General features: G+C 39.9%; 1 protein-coding gene and 1 long non-coding RNA gene across 3 annotated transcripts in view; one reads left to right on the top strand and one right to left on the bottom strand.

The window, feature by feature from the left end:
• Window positions 1-25,665, bottom strand: part of rph3aa (rabphilin 3A homolog (mouse), a) — a 44,573-nt gene that overhangs the window by 9,031 nt on the left and 9,877 nt on the right. Inside the window, exons 2-9 of one of the 2 annotated variants that reach the window (XM_035913862.2) lie at window positions 12,991-13,122; window positions 12,717-12,846; window positions 8,384-8,467; window positions 7,791-7,935; window positions 6,830-7,015; window positions 6,465-6,692; window positions 6,286-6,365; window positions 3,657-3,731 (exon numbers count right to left, since the gene is read on the bottom strand). In XM_035913862.2, coding sequence (XP_035769755.2) covers window positions 3,657-3,731; window positions 6,286-6,365; window positions 6,465-6,692; window positions 6,830-7,015; window positions 7,791-7,935; window positions 8,384-8,467; window positions 12,717-12,846; window positions 12,991-13,122 — 1,060 coding nt within the window. The remainder of the gene's footprint in view (window positions 1-3,656; window positions 3,732-6,285; window positions 6,366-6,464; window positions 6,693-6,829; window positions 7,016-7,790; window positions 7,936-8,383; window positions 8,468-12,716; window positions 12,847-12,990; window positions 13,123-25,665) is intronic. The other variant, XM_006804695.2, reaches the window with a different exon arrangement.
• Window positions 3,480-7,570, top strand: LOC102797591 (uncharacterized). Its single transcript, XR_437451.3, has 4 exons — window positions 3,480-4,813; window positions 4,908-5,085; window positions 6,633-6,689; window positions 6,908-7,570. It is a non-coding gene; the product is annotated as an uncharacterized LOC102797591 (long non-coding RNA).

Raw genomic sequence — 25,665 nt, 5'->3', positions numbered from 1 at the left:
CATCTTCTCAAACAGGATTGTCATTAGGAGCTTTCTAACACTGTATTTACATTTATTGGGTCACATTGCATACATCCCATCCTCCAATTTCATGCTAATGTCAATCTCTGTTAAATTAATACAGTTGGTGAAACAGTTAATCAATCTTTTGCTGAATTTATAAATTTTCTTAATCATAAAGAAATGAACAGTCTTAACATTTCCATGGTAGCTGAATTTTAATGGAGAGAAAAATCCAGAAAAAATTCACACATTTTTTCTGTTTGCACATATTTACAAAACTCTCTGAATCTTTACGGTTTTTCAACTGCTCCTCGGCAATTTGAAGCTATGATCTCTCCATAGATTTTTTTTTAAATAATTGAAGTCTGGTGACTGGTGTGGTCACTCCATGATCTTAATGTGCTTCTTCTTTAGCAACTCCTTTGTTGTGATATGCTTTGGGTCATTGTTATGCTAGAAGATCCATCCATGTGTTTTGGCTGAGGGAAGGAGGTTGTCGTCCAAAATCTTATGGTACCCAATGGACAGGTAATCCGTGTGTCTTGTGGGTGCTGCATTATTTCAATTACAATCTAGTGTCTTGCCAATGGTGTTCTTGGTGACTGTGGTGTCAAATGTCTTCCGATCATTAACAAGGTCCTCCCATGTAGCTTTGGGCTGATTCAGCACCTTTGTCATTATCATTCTCACCAGGCAAGATCTTGCATTGAGCTTGAGGGTGACCGATGGTCATTTTATAGTCTTCCATTTCCAAATAATTGCATCAGCAGTTGTCACCTTTTCACCAAGCTTCTTGCTGATGGTCTTGTGACCCACTGTAGCCTTAGCGCAGGTCTACAGTCTTCTCACTGATTTCCTTTGACAGCTCTTTGTTGTTGCCCATGATAGTGGGAAGGTTGGAATGGAAGAAACTGATTTTGTGGACACGCGTGCTTTATATACATAACAAATTGCAGGGCTCGCAAAATTTCAAAATCCCTGGTAGCCCTTCGGGCAGGGACTCTTCAGTTTTTGGTAGCCGAAAATAAATTTAAGTAGCCCGAATAAAAAAGAGAGCAATTTTTTTCATTGATGCTTTGTTTCCTGTTTTGTTTCCTTTACAATATTATACATTAAAGTATAATATTGTAACGGAAACAAAACAATCAAAAAAACACAAATTAAAACATTGTATAAAAATTACAATCATCAACTCAAATACTTGGTTCTAATTGAACAGAAATTTCTATGAACTTGTAAGAACTGTGTAGAACATGAATCAGTCTGTGTCAGATCCTGAATTTGAAATTTCCACTGAAGTCACAGGTAAGAGGCAGGTGGAACCAAGATCTAGGCCATTAGCTTTTTAAAGTTTGCAAAGACTGCTAAATTGTGCCAGTGGTAGTTCACTCTTTGCAACATAGTACGCTGATCTAAACAGATGTCTCAGGTTTATTTTTAGTATGTTATTTGCAATTGGTGTTTGTTCTGGGAAAGATATTGCAGACTGAGCAATAATGCATTTCTCATGGGTTCTAATGGGGGCCTTTCTTAAAATTACTGGTCCCAGTAACAAAGGCGCTTGTCGACTCAGAAATCGAGGGAAAACCAACAACACACCCGGCAGAACATTATGTTATTTACACGGGTGCACATAAGTGGTCCGCATGTGCGCATTCGCTGTCAAAATAAAAGACGCGCACCAGATAAGAAGTTGCAACACGCGTTTGCGTCCATATAAAAGGCTGTTTTTGTCCGCTAGAGTGGGATTTTCACGGCACATTCTGCACCACATCTCTGTGCGTTCATCATTTGTTTGAAGCCAGCTCACCTCCTGCAACCACTTTTCCGAGAATACGCGCTTCTTTTGTGGTTCGGACTCCTTCTGACATTTCTTTGGAGGTGGAGGAACACCAAAGTAATTGCTTAAAGGAGCTTCTTCGACATCTTTAAGAGTTCTAAACAAATGTCTGTCCTCCTCCAGAAAATCTTATGTACGCAAACACGCGTTGCAACTTCTTATCTTGTGCGCGTTTTTTATTTTGACAGCGAATGCGCACCTGCGGACCACTTATTTATGGTTATTTAGCTCGTCATATTGCAGCCACAGAAATTCTTTTGTCCATGAAACCATAAAGCTGCACTTTCTTTTTGCCTTATAGTCTGATTTGTCATAACTTTTCCGTTTTGTGGTAAGCTTTTCTTTGGCTGTCACTTCTTCACCCTGACCTGTCTTATTTGGCTCAGCAGAACTAAAATATATATCCTGCTGCTTTTACACACGCACTCACTTAATGCTCAGCGATTCTCTGCGCGATCAACCCCTCACATGTTTAAGCTTGCTGCGGGAGATTTCACTTGTCATGTTTGCATAGTAAGCTAACGATTGATAAGACGATGTCAGAGGAATTGGTGCGCAAATTATCATCACTCACCAATCAGTACTGTCGCTCTCTATACACAGTTCACGCGATTGCAAAGTGAAAGCAAAAAACAAGCGCAAATTCTGGCTCACCGATGCCAATGACATAATTACCCGGATACATTTCCGAAAGAATGCAAAAGCATTGACATATCTTTTTCCTTCCTATTGCCGGGCTCACACTGTGCGATTTTTGGCCCATTTTGAGCCGATTTTTGAGTCGTGCGACCGTTTTGGCGATCGGCCCGATTTTGGCCTTCATCGTGCGTCGTGCATCGTGTAGTATACGTGGGGTAACGAGAAGCGATTAACACCTCACGACCAGCTCCCGATCATCAATCGCTTGGTCGTGAGGGTGTCGCCGCAGTTTCTCACACTGCGCACGCGCAAACACAAATGTCAGCGAAAAAGACGGCGCATCACGGCAGTGCAGCGTGTGATCTGGACACAAGCGATGGAGGCACTTGTAGAACTTTGGAAAGCTCATCCGAGCCTTTTCGATGTGGCCTCACAAAATTATCACGACCACAACAACCGTGAAAATAGTTGGATGGACATTGCTGCTCAATCACAGCTGCCTGATCAATGTTTTTCATTAGCAATTTAGCAAAGTTGATGGCGGTGGTGTGCGTGTCTGTGTGAGTGAAAGACAGAGAGGGAGAGTGAGCGACAGAATTTCTGTTATAACCTTCATTTTATGGACGCACAGTGTGAGCACTCAGGTCGCATCAGAGCATCGGGCCGTATAGTGTGAGACCTGCATCGTGACCTACGAACTTTTAACCCCTGCGAGTCAATCGTGCAGTTTGAGCAGGAGCTGAATCGCGCGACTGACAAAATCGCACAGTGTGAGCCCGGCATAAGATAGCCCAACGGGCAGGGCAGAGATAGATTTTGGTAGCCCGACTGGAGAAATCGCTAGCCCCGGGACGTCGGGCTAGCGATTTTGCGAGCCCTGAATTGAGATCAGGAATATCTAAAAAATGATTAACTGATTGACTGTAATCTGAGAGCCACACAGGTACACAGCAAATCTGTGGGAGCCAGAATTATTGGGGTGGGGTGGGGTGGGGGGTTGAATTCTGCAAAACGTACAAATTCAGCAGGGAATCAAATAATTACTTCCTACCCTGTATATAGGCAACATTTTCCTGGCAATTCTGCCATATTTATTTGTACATAAAGATTAGCTTGTTGTTTTTAAAATCCTACTTCTTAAATGAGTAAAATAAATAAGTAAGCATGTAAATACCTTACTGGCTCCAGGTAACAGGTGCAGCTTAACATATGGGTCTGCAAGTCCATTTGAGTCCATTGCTTTTAAACCCTGAAAAAAAAAAAGAAACACAATGCTTGGATTCGAGATGAAAATATTATTATTATATTATTATTTTTGTTTGTTTTTATTGTTAACGTCTCTCTTATATCCCATTTTACCTTGTTCTGTCTTGTGTATACATTGTATTTAAATACGGATGTTAGTTCTAGGTTTGAAAATGTAGCCTGCCAGAAGTGTTTTAAACCTCCCAGTCACCAAAAAGAAGGCTTTGTGAAAACAGCCTTCAGCTTCTTTGTCTCAGTAAACATTTTTCTATAGATTTTATGGCCTTAATCAATAGTTTCAAATAACTTCAAATCTTCTTGAATACAACATCATGTTTAGTTTCTAAATTATGGCCCCCATTAGTGTCTACAGTGATGACAAAGCATTGCATGCTCTGTGACCCACTTTGAGATTGACAAGTCTCAAAGTAGACTCAGTCTCTGTGCTTGTGACATCGGGTTTCAAAATGCTCAATGAAAACATTAAGCTCCTTATTTCTTCTTGTCTATTCTCATTTCTTCTTGACATGGCATGTCTTGTCCCAATTGTCCCTTCTTGTTCTTCTGGTCTGATTTTATCCTGTCCCTTATTAGTTTGGTTGGACCTGAGGTGTTTTGTTTTGGCACATATTTTCCTGTGTTGTATTGTGTCCTTTTGTCTTCTCCTTTCAAGTACTCGTTTACCTTGTCCCACTTTATCATTTTTATGTTGTCGCTTTTCCAGCCATCACCTTAAATGTTTTGTTATGTCTTATCTTCCATATGGTCTGTTTTTATGAGATGAGAAAGCCTTTATTTGTTAGTTGCAGGTCTTTTGCCCACAACCGAGATGACAGACCTTGCCGACCGTACATATAATACAAAAACATCACATTGGGGAGATGTCAGGCTAGGTAGCGAGGAAAAAGAACATCGAAATGTGTAACACAAAAGGATAATACAGGAATGCACAGATATCAACACACCATAGCACAATAAACACAGACAAGCAACATGGGAAAGTGTTCCAGTGTGTACATCTGATCTGGGACCGCTGCAATCTTCGACTGCGCCTCCAGCTGACCCGATGTCCACATCAGAGGGGAGGTAAGTGTTGGAGGTGGCGTTGGATCCAGAATAGGGAGGGTGATGCGTCGGTGAGTGCTTATCAGTGTATGTGTGTGTGTGTGTGTGTCCATAGTTCAGCTGAGACAGTGTCCTTCGCCCTGCCAGGCTAAGTAAACAGTCTTCCAGCCAACCCAGGTGGCCTTGTAGGGAATGGGAAGGAACAGTCTCAACACAGTCGTCATCAGGGAGTTTTTGTTCGGCTCCAGCCTTGAGCCCACAGCTGCCGCCGAAGGGGTAGCCAGATTATGATGGTAATTTTTCTTTTGCAACAACTCATGAGAATTTCAAAGCTGTTCTTTAACACTCCGACACTGGTCTCTCAATCTCCCGTTGGAGAACCGTGAGCTTCCCCATGATGGTATCAAACTTGCGTTCTGTGCTGTTGTCATTCTTTTGCTCAGAGAGCCGATTCTGAGAACTCACGACTGCAGTCAGCTGTTCCACGATGTAATCCAACTTTCGCTCAAACGTGTTATTCTGAGCAGGCCTCTCCTTGATGTAACCCAATATATACTCAGAGGTGTTATTCTGAGTATTCAATCCCAGCGGGCAGCCTTGGGGGGATTTGAACAGCTGGTTCCGCTTTCTTAATTCTCCGATAAGCCAGGGCCAAGCCAGCTCCGATCTGCAAGAACCCTGTTATCATGGTTCCGAATAGGTAGATATCTTCAGCGTCCTCGATCGACAGTCCCGCCAGGCTCACGACCCTCCATTTCTGCCACCCGTCCATCGTGTATCCGGCAGGGAAAGTCCCTCCAGGGCACTCGGGGTCTCAAGAGCCCAGATTTCTCGTTGAGAAAAGGGTGTCAATAGCATTCAGAGACCAGTTGATCAAATCCATAATTCTCTTTAGGTTTTAGAAACAGACTGTGAGAGAGTGTTCCAGGGAAAGTAATACAAAAAACACAAGACTAGTCAAGGACATAAGAACTAAGCAGGGAAGATAAGGGAGAGGAGAAAAAGCGCGTCCGCCTCCTCCGAGAGCCAAAACACAGATTTTATCTTGTCTAATCTGTCTGTATAATATTATTATTACTATATCATTTCCAATCTTCATTAATAATGGATTGCATTTATATAGCTCTTTTCGAGACCCTCAAAGCGCTTTACAATTCCACTATTCATTCACTCTCACATTCACACACTGGTGGAGGCAGCTACAGTTGTAGCCACAGCTGCCCTGGGGCAGACTGGCAGAAGCGAGGCTGCCATATCGCGCCATTGGCCCCTCTGGCCATCACCAGTAGGCGGTAGGTGAAGTGTCTTGTCCAAGGATACAACGACCAAGACAGACAGAGCTGGGGATCAAACCGGAAACCTTCCAGTTACAAGATGAGCTTCCCAACCTCCTGAACCACATCGCCCGAATTACTTATCTTGTCCTATTTTAACTGATCTTTTATTTTGTGGTGTTATCTCATTTCTACTCATACATGTGTATGAGCGTTCACCTTAGCTTTAACAATACCGCAGTGTAGTGCATGGTTCTCCTGTTCATAGAGTAGACTGAACTCCAGAGATCCCAGAGTGGCTGTAAGAAACACACACACATACACGTTGCAAAAAATAAAAGTAATAATACATTTGTCTTCAACAAATAAAGGTTTTAAATTTTGAGGAATAATCTTACTGGCATCATCTGAGTCATAGTCATTGTTGTCTTCCTCTGTTCGATCTGGTGAGGGTCTGGGAGGAGCAGGGTTGTTGGCAGGTGGGTTAACAGGTGGACCAACTCTGGAGACAGGCTTATGAGATGAAACAGAGCCAGAGATAACAGGTGGTCTTTTTTCCTCCACAGCTGGAGGGGGCAATGTTTCTTGTCTTTCCGCGTGATGGTTCTCCATACCTGCAGCAGGTACTTGAGATTTTTATAAAACATAATCAGCAGTTAACACAATCTGAAGTGTCTTTTTATGTATCAGTGTTCATTTGGAACATTTAGAAATTAGCCTTGTAGTGCTGGGCTTATTCTTAGAAGGATCAGTGTGACTTTACCTGAGTTAGGAGTTGTGTGCTCTGTGTTTGCCTGAGGTGGTTTGGAGGCTGACACATGTCTCTCTGTCTTCATTACAGCGGCTGGATGGGAATGACCCTCATTACAACTGTCAGCTGTTGTTTTTGCTGTCTGTTCCCATTGTTCTGATCCAAAAGACTTGTGCTGCTGTGACTCTGCAATGCGCTCTGGGAGTCAAAGTAAGGTTATCATCACTGTTAGAATAACAACGACATGTTTCACTTCAATAGATGCATTACCGAATGGGACTGCCAGGTCCCCCTGGGTCCACTAATATTTCATGATGGAAAGTTACAACTCAAAAAGACAGAAAATGACCACAAAGAGACCAAAATCCCCCCAAAAATTAGTAAAGTGGTCACAAAGACCTTAAGTACCTCTACCTTTGACACATTGCACCATACTGCTTCAGCTCCTCATGTGGGTGGTGGGTGCAGGACCAACCAGAGCCAAGCTGGGCCCTGTGGGTTAGGGCCTAGTCACCAGCACTCTCCCCCAGGTCTGATTCCAGGGGACTCCCAGTAACCCTGATCCAAGCAAACTGCCATTGCCATGCCATTGATATCTTCTGAATTGTACTTAGTTTGGCCCTCACCTCAGGTGAGAAATCAGGTTGCTTTGGGAAACCCAACCAGAGACAAATTGCTCTGGTATCATTAGGGATAAACCTCTACCACAATAAGGTGGCAATTTTTCAGTGTTTTTTTTTTTTTTTTTTTTTTTTTTTTGTGTCTGACAACACCTTCAAAAACAAGGAGATGCATCCCAAGATGTTTATACGCTAATTCAGCTTTTAAATAAAAATAAAATAAAAGAAGCATATCTCTGGCATAAGATCAAAAGACAACTCGTATTTAGCTCTTATAGTCTTTATCAGTTCTTAAGAGGCATATCTGAAAACCCATGCACAAATGTGAGAAACATTCACTTCCAAGAAAATACCGTATCCCTGATGTGATCCACTGTAGCCTGCTGGAGTAGAGCAGTTTTCTGTGCTCGACTGTCCAGGTCTGGACAGAGGAAGGGGGGCAGGCAGACCCAGTTGCTCTCTTCCTTTAAAGAACCAAGCTCCTGAACGCTTCTGTACCTGCAGTAACACAAAAATTTGCATCACTGGAATATTTTGCAAGAATGGAAACGGCTCACACGATTCAAACATGTGTAACATGTGTTACAGGGACAGTGCTTTGGCAGATATTATATAGACATACTGTGTTTTTTAGCATAGCTGAAGTCAGTTTCTAGTGGCCAAAATTTTAACTCCAATTTATTTATTTAATTTGAATTCTTTTATTTGATGCAAAAACATGACCTCTTTGTATCTGCAGTATTACTGAGTACTTATTCTATATGAATGATAGGAATGAGCATTTGTTTAAAGAGTTTGGGCTCCCCAGGGCAGCGACCTCAGCAAACACAACATCGTCATAAAAACAGTATTGTGTAACAGTAGTATCGTGACAAAAGACTAATGGCAGACTAATGTGGCATAACATGGTTGGTGAATCTGTTCTTCATCATTCCTTTTCCTTCACCTCTATCTGTTCATTGCAGATCTGGCACAGCCACACAGGGCATGTCCTGCTGTTGCTTGAAATTCCACACTTGGTACACATATGCTGCAGGAAAGGAAAAATAGACATTAAGACATACTCGTGCACAGAGTTGCAGTGTCACACAGATTTAGTCCTCAACAGCAGGTGCGCATGAAACATATATTTGTACAATTCAGGTAACATTAGTTAGATAATGAATGCAGCAAGAAAAAGAATGTGATGTATAAGACCCTGAAATGCACCATGTATGTCCAGATTTGTTTGCACATGGCCCGGCAGTTTTAAGAGCTGTAGAACAATATAGAAAACACCGCAAACAGCCAATGTGTCAGCTGTAAGAGAACATAGGAAAAATGTACAGAAAGTATTAAACTAATATCCCCTGTGATTTCTGATTCTATTTGACATTATTGGATCATGTGAACTGATGCATCAGTTTGTAAGCTTTCCAACCGAGTTGTGTCACAGTGCCGGGATTTTTGATTTTTACTTAATGTTTATTTGATTAATTGTGCTTTTACATTTCTGCTCTAGGTACAGCTGTTTTACAGGATGGGCCATTTATATGGATACACCGTAATAACATGGGAATGGTTGGTGATATTGAAGTCCTGTTTGTGGCACATTAGTATATGTGAGGGGGCAAACTCCTCAAGATGGGTGGTGACCATGGTGGCCATTTAGAAGGCGGCCATCTTGGATACAACTTTTGTTTTTTCAATAGGAAAAGGGCCATGTGACACATCAAACTTATTGGTAATGTCACAAGAAAAACAATGGTGTGCTTGGTTTCAACGTAACTTTATTCTTTCATGAGTTATTTACAAGTTCCTGACCACTTATAAAATGTGTTCAATGCTGCCCATTGTGTTGGATTGTCAATGCAACCCTCTTCTCCCACTCTTCACACACTGATAGCAACACCGCAGGAGAAATGCCAGCACAGGCATCCAGTATCCGTAGTTTCTGGTGCTGCACATCTCGTATCTTCACACCATAGACAATTGCCTTCAGATGACCCCAAAGATAAAAGTCTTAGGGGGTCAGATTGGGAGACCTTGGGGGCCATTCAACTGGCCCACGACGACCAATCCACTTTCCAGGAAACTGTTCATCTAGGAATGCTCGGACCTGGCACCCGTAATGTGGTGGTGCACCATCTTGCTGGAAAAACTCAGGGAACGTGCCAGCTTTTGTTGTTCCAACCGTCTTGGAGGGATCCATCCAATGTGGGTTAGTGTCAGACCAATAGCGGTGGTTTTGTTTGTTAACTTCACCATTCACATAAAAGTTTGCCTCATCACTGAACAAAATCTTCTGCGTAAACTGAGGGTCCTGTTCCAATTTTTGTTTTGCCCATTCTGCAAATTCTGTGCGCTGATCTGGGTCATCCTCGTTGAGATGCTGCAGTAGCTGGAGTTTGTAAGGGTGCCATTTGTAAGTAGCTAATATCCGCCAAAGGGATGTTTGACTAATGCCACTCTCCAGTGACATGCGCTGAGTGTTACGCTGTGGGCTCTTGCTGAATGAAGCTAGGACAGCCACTGATGTTTCTTCATTAGTGACAGTTTTCTTGCGTCCACATTTTGGCAAATCCAACACTGAACCAGTTTCACAAAACTTAGCAAGCAGTTTGCTAACTGTAGCATGGGAGATGGGTGGTCTCATAGGGTGTCTTGCATTGAAATCTGCTGCAATGACCCGGTTACTGCGTTCACCAGATATCAACACAATTTCGATCCGCTCCTCACGTGTTAACCTCTTCGACATGTCAATGGCTGTGAACACAGAGAAACTTGTAAATAACTCATGGAATAATAAAGTTACGTTGAAACCAAGCACACCATTGTTTTTCTTGTGACATTGCCAATAAGTTTGATGTGTCACATGGCCCTCTTCCTATTGAAAAAACAAAAGTTGTATCAAAGATGGCCGACTTCTAAATGGCCACCATGGTCACCACCCATCTTGAGGAGTTTGCCCCCTCACATATACTAATCTGCCGCAAACAGGACTTTAATATCACTAACCATTCCCATTTTATCCATATAAATGGCCCACCCTGTACTTTGGTAAATGCTTTTCCTTATGTGTATTTTGTTGTTTTCCTTTCTGTCTTTTCCTTTCTGTCTTTGTCCAATCCCCCCCCTGTGAGTCCGTAATTGTTTCCACCTATATCTCATTTTTTGTTTCCACCTATATCTCATTTTCCACTCAGCCTTGAGTGTGAAGACATGAGTTTCCCTCTATACTTGCACTCCCAGGTTTCCATCTCTGCCTTTTTCAGTTTAAGGACTTTGTATCCTGTCAGTATTTTGCAGCACATTTTGCTCACATCACTTGTGAGTTTGTTAAATTAATTTTGTGCTGCATTTGGGTCCTCTTTTGAACTCTTAGGCCCAATGTCCACTGTCACAAATTTACAAACATTGAGTCATGTTTCCGTTAAAACCCAGGAGGATTCAGGACTGTCCCACTGTCAAATCATCAAGTGCATGAGGGCTCCCTGCAGTGTTGGCAATATGGGTGGGGCTTGGGGGACCGGGCTGTCCAAAAAGGTCGCTCTGCACCCTCAGCTAAATTCTACTGACACACTTTTACAGACATAAGTAAAATTTGTTCATATATTTTGGTAAAGAAAGAGTTGAATGAGCAGATCAATAGTGAGTCATTGCAGTAACAACCAAGCTTAGGTTAGAGATGCTGTATTAGAAGCTTAGTGCAGCTGCAGCGACAGTAAACTAGTACAAAGAAGTCACTGACCCCACCAGGGTGAGGCAGCTTTTATGTTTTTCAGTGTGATTTCTAGCATGACCTCACTTAAAAATGTGCGCAAGTGCATTGAGGACCTGTCCTAGTGTAATGACTTCATCATTCCAGTGGTGCACTTTGACAAATTTCTCTGCACTTTTGTATTTCTGCCAACATTTCTATATGGGGGCACCACATGCCTGTTTATACTGTTCTTTATCCTTCAATTTGTTTTGCCTCTTTAGCCCATAAAGGTGGTCCGACGTTTAGTTTGCAGTACTGTTTTAAGTAAAAATGTAGCTGGTTTCATATGACATATGAGTGCAGACTCAGATGTACAAGTAGCATGTACACCTCTGTTTATTTCTTATATGACAAAGTAAAGTGACAGAAAAGCCAGCAAACCAACATGCCCCTCGACTTTGCCAAATGAAATTACCGACAATGCATTGCACTAAATAGGAGGTTTGAAATGCACATAGGAGGGGCAACCAACCTGAAAGTTGCAAGAAAACAGAAATGTATCTGACACTACAAGTATGTAGCAGATAATGAAGTGATTTAGCTTGCCAAATAATTTCAACTCTAAATATGATCCATGATACTAACTTATTGACAATGTCAAACAGTGTTGTTTAACTGTCAGTTAAATCATTTTAAACCATAAAGCAAATATGTGTAACACTGCTATCTACAATAGCTTGAATTGTGGCTTTTAGCCAGTTAGCTGTAACTTAGCTGTGGTGCCTAATGTGTGTTTTTGGGAATGACTTTTTCATCATCTCTAAATCAACTTCATTATACTCAAATATAAAGTAGAAACTGGTCTCCCGTTGTTACACAAGAAACATGACATACACTACATAAGTGCAAGGTGGCTGAGCTAGCTACTTTTGTGTGTGAACTGCACACAAATAGGAATAACACCTAAAGGCCATGTGATATCTTGTACTGTATATCATTAATCACAAAAAAGCACCAATGGTTTCCCATATATATATATATATATCATACAATATATATCATAAGAAAATTAGTATAGAACACAGGAAACAAGAATTCTGTTTAGGGGGTCCTGAATAAGCTTTATTTTTGTTTTTCATCTTTTGTGACGTGTCAGCTGTCCAAATGGTTGGTTATCACTCATTTAATTAATGTTTAATATCAGATTGTATTTTAGTATACATGTTCAATTATATAATTGACCAGAACTTAATATTAAACCCTAATCGTTTTCTTTACATTTGTTTCAAACTGGCGTCGCCCTTTTGTGGCTTTATGGGTCATAGTGACTTACAGTAATCATCACCTGAACTCTTCAACAACTTAAATGAATCAAGAAATTGCACTGGTTACTAAAAATGTCACAAATCTCTGGAATACCGTGAGGTAGAAGGATGAAGTGGAGCAGAATGTTAAAGGAAAGGTAACGAACCTGAAAGTTGTGCTTAAGTATAGTATTTGAGTAAATGTTACTTTCCAAGCAGTGGTAAAGAAAATTCCAGTGCAGGCACAGTCCCTTCAACCCCTATGAACAAAAAAAGTAACAAAATCCACCTACTTTTTTGCACTGCACACAGAGGACAGCTGTGACCCCCTGTGGTCCAAACGACGCACCACACAGCAGACAGTGCATCTCTCCATCACCACACGCTGTCTTCTTGATATTATCCAGACGACTGGAAAGACGCCTGAGAGCACATGCAAATTATTATCAGCACAGGGACACAAACTTAGCACAGGTTTGACACCAAAAAGTTGTTTATCTCAGTGAGCATCTGTGCATGGTTGGTGATGTGATTCAGTGCAACAGAGACAACGGTTTTCCATCTCACTCAATCCTCTCTTGCTCGATGGCCTCCATCATAGCTGCCCGAGCTAGCACACTGTTGATGATCTCCTTCTCCTCATCTGTGAGCTCCGCCCCTGGGGTGCCGCCAGGCATGTTCATCGTCCACCTAATTCTGCTGAACCCAAAGCGCACACACACAAACACACAGAACAGACACAGAGTACAAGTGACAAGCAAAGTGAAAATAAGACTCAGACAAATGGCCAAAACATCCAAAAAGTGCCTAAGTAAGGAGTGCTAACACTAACATCAAAGCACAGCTGGAAACATGTTGGACTTGAAATAATACTGAGCAGCTGCAGTTGTTTTCATACACACTAACACAAATGATGTCTAATTTTTATTGTGCATCTTGTGACCAAAACCCACATAATATAAGCCTCTTAATTAAGAGTGATCTGTGATCTGAAATCCGTTCAAGTCTAAATGGTTCACAGATTCAGTGACAAGCCAGTGGGGATCAGTCACTTTTCTTGCAGGTCATACTCTAAGCTTGCTTCACATGACCTGGTCATTTTTTAAACTAAAGCTACAGAGAAAAGGCCAACAGAATATGCTTAATAAATGTAGTCAATTAATTAATCAGTTAGAACATTTTGGGACTGTTCTATCATCACATTTAATCCTACAAGATAGGATTGAATAATTTTTTGTTTTATTCCTTATTTATTTTTTCAACTCGGCCATGAGCTGCCAAAAAAGATCATTTCCCCCACTAAGGGGTAAATAAACTGGTAATCTAAGAGGTTCAGCAGACATACAGGGGCATTTCCAGGATTTCTTGTTAATGTTGTAGCTCAGTGAAGACCAAGAACAAAAAAGGGGGGATGCCCAAATATTATGTGACACAGCACCAGTGTTAACAATAACACATTACAAAATAACACATTATACCCATTACTGTCATTACAGTATTGTGTTACAAAGTAACGTTACATTACATTTCTACAGTACTACAGTAATTTTTGTCGTTACTTGTGCCACAAGGGTCCCTCAGTTTTCTGCACCCTAGACTGAGAGCAAAAAAAAAGAACAAAAGATCAAACGTATTTCTTCCTGCACACTATAATCAGCTGATTTGTGTGTGGGAGGAGGAAAATGGTGAAGCTGGATGGATCGATGGATGCTTTTATAAGCAAGCTTATCCTAACATATTATGTAACAAATAAAAACATTTATTCAAACAAAGGTCTCTGTACCAGGATCAGGAAATATTACAGAATATCATCTTCCACCAATTTGGTCACAGAGTACATAAGTCCACTCAGTGCCAATGTGGAAGCTTCATATTAGTGTTGTCAAATTAAGACTAGCTGCAACCAAGAATCTTGCTGGTTTCTAAACATGTGTCTTTGGCATATGGCTGATAAGAACTCTTAAAATTTCATTACAGAAAGTAAATATCTGGATTTTTAAACAGCTGTACTGAGACAAAGACAGACCAATAATTTAGTTTGTCACAAGATGACTGTCTAAGAAATTTTACTGGCAAAAAAAAGATACCACTTGTGCAAATGCTGCTGGATGGTTGGAAAACCTCTGGCATATTCACTCGGAGAGCAGCAAAAATAATTTGGCCAATGAAAATCAAACTCATCAGTCTGTGAACTAAAGTGTTGGATTTTCCTGGGAAAGTGTCTATGGTGGTAATTTCAGTGACGGTGGGATTGTTTCGTGCAACCCACACTTGCTCTGAAAAATGTAACCCTGGTTAACATAACTGCCAATAAATAAAAGCCTGTTAGTAAAAACAGTCAAATATATTACAGGTGATAAATAGTCAATAAATAGATCATAATGGTTAGAAAAATTCATTAAAAACATCAGCAATGATATAATTCATGGTATAGGATTTCATTTGTGTTTAAAAACATGTTAAAAGGGTAAAAAAAAAACCTTCCTAATTCATGGTTTTTTATGTTAATTCAGGTAAAATGGCTAAAATATGTGTTGAGACTCTTATTGTGAAAGGGCACGCTGCAGCGTGACTCCTGTGATAGCCACACCCAATCGAGTTGTTCCTTTTTTTTGATGCTGGAGAGGGAGAAATGCAGACAGTCCTTGCAGAGCTGCTGCCTAAATGAGTGAAAAAATAGTAAAAACAAGCCAGAAGTCTACATAAAGCCATTTTTGTACTCTGGAGAATATATTTTTGTTTTTCCGACCTGTCCTTGCCTCGGTGACGTTGTGAACATAACCAAACGGGACTTGGTGAGTTCAGAAATTGTATTTTATGTCATGCAAGAAATGTTTTGTTGTATTATATTGCTCATTTCATGCAAACGGAGAACCAAGGTAGCAGATTTATGTTGTTTTATGTTAAAAACGGTGGATTCGTGCTTAACCGACACACAGGCTGTACTTCAAAGGCCTTTGACGGTGTTTCAGCGCGCCATATTGGCGTCACCTCATTTACGGCTAAATAAGCTGGAAAAACTGACTTTTACTGTTATTTAAGGGCTACCCTTGTGTTATTTTCGAATGTTTATGCACTTTATTTTGTTGTTATGGTAGGCCATTAAGGTTTGGATCGGGAAATGCTGAGCTAGAATCGGAGTTTGATCCGCTGAGCGAGAAACAAGATGGCGAGCCACCCACGGACCCATTGAACTGTACCGAGCAGGAAAAGGGAAAACGCCCCCTGCTGGACGTTGAGCTCTTTCGCTAAAAAAAACTGGTAGGATTAATCCATACACCTCTGCAAAAGAACAGCGGACTTTCAAAGCACTGGATAATCATTTGGAGTAATTCCAGGATTAATAGTTAAGTGACACAGAGACAACTTTCTTTTCTTTGTTTGTTTGTTTAAGGGGATTATTCAGCCTTTTGCTGAATTGTTTTCAGTTTTTACATGTTTTTGTAAATTATTTTGGTCAACCTTACATTTTAATGCTGTAATGGTGTTAATGGAAATGTAAATAAGTTTGTTGGGTTAAAACAAAATAAGAACTGGTTGAAATTGAAAGGTGAACCTAGACAAAGATTAAATTAAATCTTGGGCCTAAAGAACTGAACTTGATTTAAAATAACACAGTGTTAATGCAAATAGATCAAAGGATAAACTTGAACTTAGAACTTGAAATAAATAAAACAATAACCTAGGTTGAAAATAACATCCTTCTAAAGCCAAATAAAAGGTTTTGAGATAAATAGGATAAACTAACAGAACATACTGAACAAAAAGGGGAAAGAAAATGTCTTGTCTTCCTTAAATGTGTGATGTTGAATGTTTTATGTAATGTGTGTTAACTGTCTATTCTCTGTCTTTGCAAAATAACAAGCCGGCAATTTAAATTTATTTCCTGGTCTGTGGTCTTTATCACACGCTACACTCATTACTACTCTAGTAGTCGAACCTAACTGGTCCTAGTATACTGTAATGACTCCAGAAGTGCAACCCATACTTGCTCTGAAAAATGCATGTCTCTTAGATTTCTGACAGCAACAGTGTCAGTAATGATATCTTCACAAGATCGAGGCAGCAGCAGTTTTTGAAACCAGGCTGCACAGTTGGCCCTCCACAATTACCAGACCACGGGGCATAATGGGACATGGCTGGCTCCATAGCTGGACTGGCCATCGGTGGGCCGATGGTGATTTTTCGTTTTTATGGGCCGATGTTTTTTTGGGGGGGGTTTTGTAACGGTATAAACAATGAAAGGTGGTGGATTGGCCAGATGCTGGCCGATGTGTAAAAATAACTCCGTTGTTTGGTGGTGGCTATGGCGGAGCTTCCACAGAGGCCAGCAGGTGGATGAGGGAAAGGGGAGGCAGGAGGAGGAGAGACCCGAGGCGGCCGGAGGTCCGAGTGTCAGGTGAACTGAACTTCAGGTAAGAAGTTATGACCTGCAGTCTATCTGGGTCAGATATAAACCAAGTTTAGGTGGAGTTTATTTTTGTTGTGCTGACTTTTTACTGTCAATTACAATAACTCGTACTGCATACTAGCTAGCATGACAGAGTTTCTATACAGCTGGGTGGGTGCTATGATGTTACCGATAGTGAACTTTATTTTATTCATAAGGTTAGTTAGTAGAGTTGCCAACCGTCCCGTAAAAAAACGGAATCGTCCCGCATTCAGAGAAAATATTACGAGTTTTGTATTGAGCTGAAAGGAAACACAGTATGTCCGATACTTCAGCCAGAATGGAAAAAGACACAAAGCTGGAGTTATTCTGTCTTTACGCTGCACAGCTGCTGCTTCTTCTCTCATTCTCTCCCCCTCCCTCTCCTGTTGCTACTTCAGTCATGAAACTGATCAGTGATCAGCTGATCAGCCTTTCTCTCTTGTTTGTTTATCTCCTACTTTGCACCAGAAAGAGGAAACCAACGGATGTTGCGCTAAACAACAGCAACATGTTTAAGCTTGATCAGCTGCTGTTAGAATTTATTTAATATTATTTTCTAGTATCCGCTGATGTTTGCTGGAGCCACAGCTGTAAAGCTGCTGGTCATGATGTCGGTTTGGATATGTGGTGAGAGGGAAACATGAAGATGAAACCAGGAGACGTCCTCACTGAATCATCAGAGCTGAACAGGTGATGGAGAAACAGGTTTACCTTTTAGGTGACATGAATGATTTGAAGGGAAGTTATGAACTGTTTCTGAGAGACAAATAACACCAGGATCCTTTTTCTATGTAGCTGACAGCTGGTAACTGTGCAGGGGCGGGTCTAGCAAAGTTTTGCCAGGGGGGCAGGTAGGGCATTAACAGGGAGAGGGGGGCACAAAGAAATACTTTTCTTTCTTATTCTTATTTAAAATGTCTCGCTTTTAATAAATAATTATCTGAATCTTACAACCAAAGTTTTTATCTGAAATAAAATGTATAGAAATCATACATATACCAACAAGACAGTGTACATCACTGTCACAACAGCGTTTGCTTTCATTCAAAGGCTCTATGGCTTTAATACCTGGTGGGCCGGTCTCTAGTCAAAATGCCCGGGCCAATTTTTTGTCCCAGTCCAGCCCTGACTGGCTTTCTCTCACCTGAGTTAACATCTAATTGGATCTGATAAACAACCGTGGAAAAATGAAAAGAAAAACCTCAACATGTGGTCAGCAGGTCCCTCCATAATGATCATGTTTACGTCACTTAATGTATTATTCTAATTACCTGTGGGCATTTTCCTTCCAACAAAATGAATGTTTGTAGTTTCAGTGGATTTAACAAGGATTCATTATTCATTCAATCACCACAACATTTCCTTAGTTATAATTCTGCTCTGTCCAAGCTGTAAAGAAAGCTTTTCACCAATTTATAAAGATATTTAAGTTTTGCAAGGTTTGATCAAGGTTATAGATGCTGCATGTATAATTGTCAAACACATCCCTTTGGGCTACATGGAACTCAAATGGCTGCTTTGCTAAACCTGGGATAATTATAAGATCAATTATAATCTACTTGCATCCTGCAGAGTGTTTTTGTATGCATATTATAGAGTGAGGCAAACCTCAGCAATATGACCTTTTTTTTTCTTCTCTTTTGTTAGACTTCTCTATTAACCACGGATGGGAATATGTGCCTTCTTGTCTTAAATGTCTCTTCATTGTTGTATGTTTGCTCTTTTACTTTACTGAAATTAAGGTAGCAACACTGCATTCAGCAAATTAGTTTTTTTATCAGGTAAAAAACATTATCCAATATATGGCAATCATTTTTGACTGAAAGAAGTTAAATCTTGTCTGAATTTTACACCAAACGCCTTTCCTGATGCAACCCCTGGTTGTGTCTCTGGTTGAAATTAATCAAGTGGCCATTCACTTGCCAAGCAAATATGTAAAACACTACACTATGTCCAACAGATGCAAAGGAGCTCAAGACTCAACAGCCAACTCAAACAGTGTTACCATTAAGTTAATATGGTTGTGCCACATTCATAAACATTCACAACTCTGTATTTGGGGATGTACACATGGATCATGTGGAAAACTATGATGATGCAAATATTTAATAAATTCATGCAGCTTAAAGCAACAATATACAACTACACCACCTGTTAACATCTTGTCTAATTCACTTGAGATTTTACTGATTTTGATTAATATCATCTTACAATCTGATGAATTTGATGCTGAAATAAGGAGAATTTATTGTTTTAATGAAAAACTGCTCGTTTTTCAACATGCATATTACATCTTATATTTTATTTTATTTTTTTCCTTCTGGAAGTGCACTTTAAAAGTGATTCACAGAATAACTAAATGGCAAGAATGAATAGAACAAGCTGACATCAATTCATATGAAGAAATTCAGAGTAATATATGTGACTGAGTGATATTTCCACTGAAAGCAGCTCACATTATTCTGCTTGTAAAGACATGACTGCAGGGTTTTTGCTGTCCATTCAACTTTCAGTGTGCCACGGTTGAAAAGGTACGCCTTTAAAAAGGTCTGAGAGGAGTTAATTTGGTTACCCATGATTTATGTGAGCTCGACCACACCTACTGCTATATTAGTGCTTCAGGCCATTAAAACCTGACTGTCTGCTGCTCCACAGGCACATAAATTCTGTACTTGTGCTTGAAAAAGTGAGGCATTTATTGAAGCTGACTGCTGACTATAGTAAGTGAACTGTTAGCAGTAATGTGTTGTTCAAGTCTGGACTGCAATGTGCATGCCTGAAGTCATTTTCACTGTAGAGTAGCACACTCATTATCTTTTGACAAGAACATTGTTAAGCGAAAAGAATGACCTCAACCTCTTGCTTCTGGACCAACCAGCCATTTTCCTGATCCTGCACACTGCATCTCAATTCCAAGTAAGTACAGAAGGAAAATAGTTTTGCTCCACAGTTAGCACATTTTATTGTCCAAATTCCAACTATATCTGCTACCTGCCTCATTAATGTCCAAGCATCAGACATTAAATCAGGCAGTGGCTGCTGAGTAATGCCTCACTTACTTCACAGCTGACTGCTTTTCTTTATTCTCATCCCTTTCCTCTTCAAAAGAATATCCTGTCCCCAATGCATGTAAATGTCAGAGGCTGCTGTCATTGCAGACAATGTGGCAACCTGACAGATTGATATCTGCGACTTGGTGTGTGGGTGTGTGTGGGTGTGTGTGTGTTTTTATGCGCCTTGAAGGGTTTGAGTGAAAAACAAAGGTGGAGGGGGTCAGGGAGAAAGGAAATGTTCAGAAATGGCAGACACTTTCAGCCCATGAGTCACTACACTCAGCGGGTAGCACACACACATGCTGTCATCATGAGTCAAATCACTGCAGTTACAGCCTGGACCATCTGCAAATAAACAATTTTTAGGGCATGAAAAAAATTCCGTTATAGCAGAAAATTAATTTGTACTTGGATTTTGCTGTAAAAAAAAAATCAAATGATCTGTATGAGTAAAGTTAGTAAAATATCTCTATCAAAATATTTTGAACTGTAAGGAAATTAATTTGGGATATTGAATTTTGATATGTGTTTGCTAGTCACAAAACTACAGTCAGCAGGTTGCAAGCTTAGTTAAGCATATAGAAAACAGCTTGCCTTTGAGCAAAACTACAAAAAAAATGAAAAATCTACTTTGTTAAATCTGTTTCACAAAGAAATAACTAAAATGTCAGAATTTGGTTTTATGCTTCACATTAATTGTAATCAGGCTTGTTGATGCTAATGTAATGTGCTACTGGCTTCATATTTGCCATGCAAAGGCACCAACTATTCCATAGTTAGCAGTCAGTCAGACTACAGATAGTTATAGCAGAGAATATTGTTAATTTATACTGCACATCATAGATCACATAAATCATTAGAGTTCCAATTGGTTGTTTCTCATCATCTCTGCATCATCACTCTGCACACACACACATGCACGTGCATTATAAATTGACCATTGAGAGGAGAGCTCACTGCATTAGAGAAGATCAATGTGCACTTGGGCTCTGCAGCAGGGCATGACACTCCTATCTGATTCTCAATGTCACATGCTAAAAAGGCCAAACCGCTTACACATGACAGCATGTCAGCATTATCCCTATTTTCACCCCATGCCCTTTTGGTGTGTCTCATATACTGATCTTGTAGCAGTGATATCATTACAACGGAGCTGCTCTACTCATAATTAAGCTCCACTGGTGGGTCTCCATGAGCCACCAGCATTCAACTATGTGAATGTAGTTGTAAAACTTTATGTAAATTATATTTCTTTAGTCATATATTGTATGTATGTATCGACCTTGAAAATAACACTATGGAATTTCTTTTCATGCAGAGTAAAATTAGACTTATGAAACTCCTCATTAATACTAATTACATTTAAAGTTATATTTCGTTGGTATTTTTATCTTAGTAGTGTCTGCAGTTAGTGTCTGCTGCCATCCTCTTGGGGCACATAGAACCAAACCATGAATGAAAATATAAAACTTTATCAAATCTTTTTTTTTAACCAAGTGAAAACAATACGGAGGTTGGGGTGATGGATGGGTCAACAAAATGCTGGAAAAACATTGTCCTCTACTCTTAACCAAGAAAAATTTAAAAACCCATAGTATCATCTTTCCAATCCTCATAGCTGTTATTTATAATTGTCGATATTAATTCAACCTTAATTAACAGAGTGCAAACTAGTTACATAAATTACAAACTAGTATGTGCATTCAAAGCAGTTGTGGGATACTTTGTGTGTGTGGGCCCTGCACTTTGTTTTCTACACTCACTGAAACTGAAGCTCCTTGTCATTGTAATCTCAATTAGCTGGGAGTAAATGGGTTCTAATTTTTTTATTTTAAGGTTATTTTTGTTATATCATGGGTAGTAGTGTTTACTAATTGGAAGGTTTGTGGATTGATGACTGGCTTGTCCTGTTCATGTACCAACTTACTCTTGGCCAAATTGAAGCTGAACTCCAAGTTGCCCCTGATGCATATATACACCATGTAAATAGCACTCCTTTGCTGTAATGCTACAATATTTTACTGTTTTAAGATTCCACCATGATCCATCAGACCAGCAGGTGCCTTGGGAATATGGTGGGAACACATAAAGTTCTCATGGCAGCCTGAAAGTACCCATATAACTCTATATAATGTATGTAATCTATAATCTATATAATCTATCTATATAATAAGAACAGACATGACATCTGTAGACTGACAATTTCAATATTCCTAAAACTACTATTTAGCTAATTTGACTCATCTCAATATTAAAATCATTCTAAATAGTACAATCAATATGCAAGAATTTGCATGCAATTTTATGCAATGCTATACAATTTTAAATAATTTTCATTTTTGTGCATTTATGTATAGTTTCCACAAAAAAAAATCCTCCAATTCAAGAAAAGAATGACATTTTGTTATTTTTATGACTAAATATCAAAATGGATTCAATTTGAACCAAACACAATGTGAGGTTTAAAGTATAGTGAGCAAAGAGCTAAGGGAGCTGACTCTGAGCAATGACCAAACAGATGACATCAAAGATACAATCAGTTAAGATGACCTTTCCCTGACAGATGGCAGGTTACAGTCCACATCAATGTGTCAAGAGCTCAGTGACTCGAAAAGACCTCAGTGGCAAACTGCTGCTCATTTGAACTGAAAGGGACCTGCAGAGGTGTGTTGGTCACCTACAAGTGATGCTTCTGGACACATAGGAGGGAGTGTATTTATAGAACCACAAGAAACAAAGCTTCTGGTCCACAAGCAGAATCGCAAAAAGTTAGGGAAGAAAACCCTACAAACGCATATCAGGTTTTTTGTTTTTTGTTTTTTAAGCCACAATCTGTTCCATGTTTATGATGAGAGAGATGATGTGCTTTCCTGAGAAAACCACATAAGAAGACCACACATCTTGAACTCCTGCCCTACACCAAGGACACATGTCACCACATTAAGCCTGGCTTGATTTAGAACTTTTTTATAGTGTAAAAAAAGAGGTGAAATTGGCTCCAGGGATCACTGGCACTTACATGTACGTGTGTGTACATTTGAGATTAGAGGTCATAACTTGTGAGGTGAAGCCAGGGTTAATGACTCTATAATGAGTAAGAGAGAAATTTAAATCTACTGTGCTGGAATAAAATATAAATAGTAGACAATAGGAATAAATAAAAAAACAGGAGAAATATATAAAGTCAAGAGGGATATACAAAATAAGAAAAATATATACAAACAACTATTGCTTTGGTTTAATAAATGCACAAAAATATGTGTTCATGTGCTTGTTCATTCAATTAGCCTGCAAGTGTTACTTAAAATGCTTATAGGTCTTCTACAATCACAACTCTCCCCAGTTTCTTATTAACATTACAAGTACTGCATTACGTACTATAATAAACATGCATACACCTTCCCCCTGTGAGTTTCCCACATACGCGTGCCACAGACTTTACATTCAAAGTGAGTGGCCCAAAATAAAACCATTGCAAACTGACGCAAAGGAAAAGGAAACCCAGACAGTATTTGTGCTGGGGCCATAAAGGTCTTAGTCTGTTCTTGCAGACCCCCTTAGTTTTTGCTTCAGTATTTACTCATTATCCAAAAAGTACCTTTCATAAGAGTTTTTAAACTACACATTAAATCACAAATTAGTAAATCCATCACAAAACATGAAGATGCAAGCTCCTTTGGTTGTGTACAAACTGACACTTCTGTTTACTGCCATCTTTACTGTGTTAGAAATGCACAGTAATTGGAGTTATCACTTGTACCTGACTTAGCAGCATTCATTATCTTTCAGAGGGATGTTTTTAGTTACTCCAATGATTAGGATTTCACATCCCACAGATGTTCAATTGGATTGCCATCCAAGAAAATTGGAGGCCAAGTCAGCACCTCAAATGTGTTGTTGTGCTCCTCAAACCATTCCTGAACCATTGTTGCTTTGTGGCAGGGGGCATTGTTCTGCTAAGACGCCACAGTCATCAGGGAATATCATTTACATGAAAGTGTGTGGTCTGCAACAATTCTTATATCCACATGGATGGCAGGATCCAAGGTTTCTTGTTAGAACACTGCACACAAGTTAAGTGAAGCACACACATCCAGCTATCTAGATGATGTAAAAGAAAACGTGACGCATCAGACCATCAGGTCACCGTCTGGCATTGCTCCATGGTCCAGTTCTGGTGCTCACATGTTCATTGTTGGCACTTTCAGGAGTGGACAAGGGTGTGCATGGGCAATATGATTAGTCTGTAGCCCATATCCAGCTTGAGCTACAGTAGCCCATCTGTTGGATTGAACCATATGGACCAGCCTTCACTTCCCATGTGCATCAGTGAGGTTTGGCAATCCATGACCCTGTCGCTGGTTCACCAGTGTTCCTTCCTTGGACTACTTTAGATCGATACTGACTACTGCAGATTGGAAACACCCAACAAGAGCTACAGTTTTGGTGATGCTCTGACCCAGTTATCTAACGATTAATTTTGCCATTGTCAAATCTGCAAAAAAAACTTACAATAATCCTTATTTCCTGCTTCTAACACATCAAATTTGTGGACAGAATGATGCTTCCTAATATATTCCACCCACTAACAGCTGCTATGATGAAGAGATAATCAGTGATTGTTGTATATAATACTTTTCTTGTCTTACTTACCACTCAAAGTTTTTATGACTAGAAGTCACATTTAACCACGTGTTCATTCAGTGCTCCCTACACATTTTATCTGCTTCACAACCAAAGCCAGTGTAGACTCACCATGTAGCTTAACATGCTTCATTTAACTCTTGGACATCTCAGTCAGCATCAACCCCAACCCTGGGCAATCCCACTTTGCATTTTTCATTTTTATTGCATTGTTGTCTCTGAGTCCTGGCAACCAGGGAAAAAAGAAAAATATAATTCTAACTGACACACAACAAGAACTTTTTACTCAAAAAGAGAAGTCTGTTTTGCTTTTCTCCAATAGAGGTTTAAGGTTAGGGTTGCCAATACCACCTATGATGACTTGAATCAATTTAAAATATTTGTCAGTACTGTCAAATAAAACCAGAAGGCTTTAAGATAGTAATGGAGTTAAATAAGATTAAGACTAAATGAGTTTCAAAGATGCAATGAGTCGAGTAAGACAAAATTTTAAGTTGTGGGTTGTGCCATATATTAGATCCGTTGTTAGACCTTAAATGAGGTTAGCCAGCTCAGGAAGCTCAGGCACCCTCATCTACTACAACAGCAAAATCCCAGTTATTTATGGTACACAGAACATTCCCCAAGGAGTTCAAACACTCCCATCTGAATTAGACTGGAACATTTCAGCACTCCTATGTGCACGCACCCTCTTCTATTCAACACTTTCATCATCCCACTCCACGGCATCCCTCTGTTTATTATCCCTTTCCTCACACTGCCCCCACAGCTGTCATTTCTGTAATCATCACAGATCACGTTGACTTCTTTACCAGCGCCCTCTGCAAAAGCTTCATCCTTTCACCCATTCATCATCATTTGTCCATCTATTTAGGCGGCTGTGCCATATGTCTCTCTTTTCCTCTGCTGAGGCTTGTCAGACTTGTGAAGTAGCAGCTTACAGAGCTTAGTTTTACAAAGACCCATCACCACCTACTTTATCCCCTGCCTGATGATTCTTCTTAAACCTTAACCTACATGCACCCCAGCCCTGTGTCTGACGACTCTTGGTAAAAAGCACAGTAATCTAGTCTCCAAATACCAACATTAGTGATTCAAAGCTTTGACACAGCT

The sequence above is a fragment of the Neolamprologus brichardi genome, chromosome 7, assembly GCF_056152115.1.
Source record: "Neolamprologus brichardi isolate AB-2024 chromosome 7, ASM5615211v1, whole genome shotgun sequence".
In the NCBI taxonomy this organism is placed as follows: Eukaryota; Metazoa; Chordata; class Actinopteri; order Cichliformes; family Cichlidae; genus Neolamprologus; species Neolamprologus brichardi.
The sequence above is the reverse complement of the archived record's forward strand: the minus strand, read 5'-3'. Positions and strand labels throughout refer to the sequence as shown.